This window comes from Saccoglossus kowalevskii, chromosome 7 (assembly GCF_978046115.1).
Source record: "Saccoglossus kowalevskii chromosome 7, keSacKowa6.1, whole genome shotgun sequence".
Classification (NCBI taxonomy): domain Eukaryota; kingdom Metazoa; phylum Hemichordata; class Enteropneusta; family Harrimaniidae; genus Saccoglossus; species Saccoglossus kowalevskii.
Window position 1 is genome coordinate 4,324,616 of NC_140647.1, and position 3,449 is coordinate 4,328,064.

At 37.0% G+C, this 3,449-nt stretch overlaps 1 protein-coding gene across 1 annotated transcript; it reads left to right on the top strand.

The window, feature by feature from the left end:
• Window positions 1-1,550: 1,550 nt before the first annotated feature.
• Window positions 1,551-1,901, top strand: LOC144349239 (uncharacterized). The gene has a single exon (XM_078007893.2). It carries the CDS (start codon window positions 1,551-1,553, stop codon window positions 1,899-1,901), a length of 351 nt encoding a protein of 116 aa, XP_077864019.2.
• Window positions 1,902-3,449: the final 1,548 nt, after the last annotated feature.

Sequence of the window (3,449 nt, forward strand, 5' to 3'; positions counted from 1 at the left end):
AAATGACTGTTTTAAAGGTCACAGGTTGTATATGGCAATTCCAATAGTTTATTTTAACTAGTTACTGCAGCAATATATTTATAGGTGCAGTCGTTTGCATAGAGTAGTATTGAGCTTCAACTCAAAAACGAAATACTTTATTCGGGTAAAGGAATATATAAAATATTTGATAATTGCGATTTAGGTCAACAAATACTCAACAAAGGAACAATATTATCAAAGATTATTCTAATAATACATATTCTAGTTTATAATAACTGCAACGCATGCATTATCAGTGAAACATGAGACATCGTACGGTTAAAAACAACAGTTGGTAGCGCCATCTTTGCATCATTCAATATGGAAATAAAATACAGGACAAGGAAACACAATTGTGCCATTACAATAATCAATAGCATAATGAATGAACAAAGGGAGGGGTAGATTACTATTAAACCAGGATATGGTTGAACTAGTTAAAGCTGATAGCCCAGAGTAAGTAACGCAAAAAATGAATGTCAACTAAAAAACGAAATTGTATTTGGGTATAGGAATATAATATATTGTACCGAAATAAGAACAAACAAGGTAAGAAATCCGCTAGGAATGACAGAAGGTATGTTCCCAATCAAAAGGCAGCTGGAGCTGTGCAGGCAGCACAAAGAGGCGATCTCAGTGCTGCCAACAAAATTGCCAAGGAACTTTGTAAATTCTAAAGCAAATCAATCCATTCCTGTGAAAGATAAAGATGGGAAGACCTGTTCATCTGAACATGGTCAAGCTGAACGTTGGGTCCAACACTTCACAAGTATTAAATAAACCAAAACCAGAATTACCGGCATATCCTCAACAAGCCAGAAACTATTTGGATATCAACATAGATCCTCCAACTACAGAAGAAACGATGAAAGCAATTCAAAGTTTAAAAATGGTAAAGCTGCAGGTTTCAATGCCATTTACGCTGAGATGTTAAAAGCAGATATAGTCACTGCTACTAACTCCCTTACCAAACCTTTTCACTGTATTTGGACCACAAATGAAATTCCGGATGATTGGCGTAAAGGGCTCATCGTAAAACTTCCAAAGAAGGGTGATTTGGCAAACTGTGACAATTGGCGGGAAATTACTCTCCTGTCAATTCCAAGTCTTTTGCAAAATCCTTCTCAATAGAATGGAAACAACAATTGATGCAAAGCTCAGACCAGAACAGGCCGGTTTCAGACGCAGAAAGGGGTGCATTGACCACGCACTACAAAACATCATGGAACAATGTTTGGAATGGAATGCATCACTCTTTTTCAATGACTTAAAGAAATGCGTTCGACAGTGTACATCGAGACAGCCTGTGGAGGGGCCTATGGAATTCACCCAAAACTCACCCAACTAATCAAGACATTTTATGTACATTTGAGTGCAGTATCATCCTAGACAACACTCTTTCAGACTGGTTCAAAGTTGAGTCAGGAGTACGACAAGGATGCATACTCTCACCCATGCACTTTCTTATTACCCTTGACTGGGTAATGAGAAACACAACTGTCGGTAAAGAAAGAGGAATATAATGGTCCATGTTTTGCAAACTTGACGATCTGGATTTTGCAGACGGTATAGCTCTGCTTTCATCAAGACTAGACCATATGCAAGAAAAGACCAACAGGCTCTCTAGGTTTGCAGCACAAACAGGACTGTCAATCAATGAGAAAAAGACACAGCTGTTGAAAATCAACACAACAAACCAAACCCCACTCAAAATTCAGGGTAAGGCCATCAATGTAGTTGATGACTTCACTTACCTGGGCAGTAATGTAAGCAAAGAGGACAGCATAAGTAAAGACATCAAATCAAGAATAGCCAAAGCCAGGAATGCCTTCATAAAACTAAATCCAAAAAAGACTGAGATTGTTTGGCTATGTTCTTAGAATGCCACAAGACTCAATCCACAAAACAGCACTTCGCTGGACACCAAAGGGTCAACGAAACAGAGGGAGGCCAAAAACCACATGGAGAACAACCATTACCACAGAACTTGCCCAAGCAAACCTGACATGGAGTAGTGCAGAAATGGTAGCCAAGGATAGACAGGAATGGAAGAACCTGATTGCAGCCTTATGTCCCGGTGTGGGAATAAAGGTTCAAAAAAAAGAGGAATATATAAAGTGATTATATAGTTGTGATTTAGGTCAACAAATATTCAATGTAATCACCACGGTAAAATGAACGATATTATCAAAGATTAATCTAATAATAATACATATATTAGGATAGAATAAATGAAACGCATGCATTATCAGTGAAACATCACTAAGGCATTACAAGTTGGCAAAGCCATCTAAGGACTATTCAATATGCAAATAAATTTCAGGCGTCCTTGAAAACAGTTGATACTTTTTTTAATACGACCAATATATATAGATACGGCAAAATATATCTTACACGGTGTTTATAAGACACTGACTTCGACCAGTCCCGACTATTGTCAAAGTTATGTTTTAAGTTTAATGTTGAATATTATCGGTCAATTACTGGGTTTGATGTGATACAGACATTCGGCACTGATTTTTCCCCTGGAATATTAATAGTATTATATTTTTAAAATAAGAAACGGAGAGATTGACATACAAACTAAGTGTTAAAAAACGCTTTTGATAAATTTTGCGATGAAAATTGTTGATGGATTTGAAACACGATTGCAGTTACCACGACCATGGAGCTGAAAACTGATTTTGATTACGACCTGCTCGCAGCGGTAGAAGACAGTGTCTTTTTCTCGTCGTTTATACAATCGCAAGCGTTAGTTATTGGGTCGTACGATATAGAGCTATGCCAAAAACATGCCACCTTGGGCATTTGTAATCAAACCACCTTTTTAAAAATGCAAATCTGAATGTTTTTGGACAGGGAAAATACATCAACAATCTAGTTCAAGACAAGCATACACAATGAGATACTCTACATACCTATCGTAAACAAATGTCACTTTATGAGTATATTAAATGATTTTTAACACATCGATACAATGCTGGATACTATAACCTAGTCATGTTTAGAAGATCTGGTCAGAAGACGGATTGTCAATGTAATGAACCTCATATTACTTTTCATAATCATTCATTGAACCAGTTCAGTATATATGCGATAGTGCACGCGGGTCGTCATGTCAGGAATAACTAGTCGCGTAGTTTTTGTTTTCAAGAATGTCGTTTGTTTTCCTCAATTTACTCGAAAACCCCCAAACATTGTCTTGTTCTTTGACAGTGACGTACACGATAACAAGGTGATCGTTTTACATTAACAACTTTGACACTCAACTAACTTAGTTTGAAATAACGTGTTCTCGCCTAAACAACACTTGGAATTGATATAAAAGTCAATCAATTCAAATCTGATAAAACACTTCCGTTCCTGATAGAAGACATTAACTGGCGTTCTGATGAAATTGACACCGTAAGATGAGTGTAGTCACGACT

Coding starts and splice junctions, on each gene's coding strand:
- LOC144349239 (XM_078007893.2), top strand. CDS start 1,551: ATGTTTTGCAAACTTGACGATCTGGATTTTGCAGACGGTATAGCTCTG.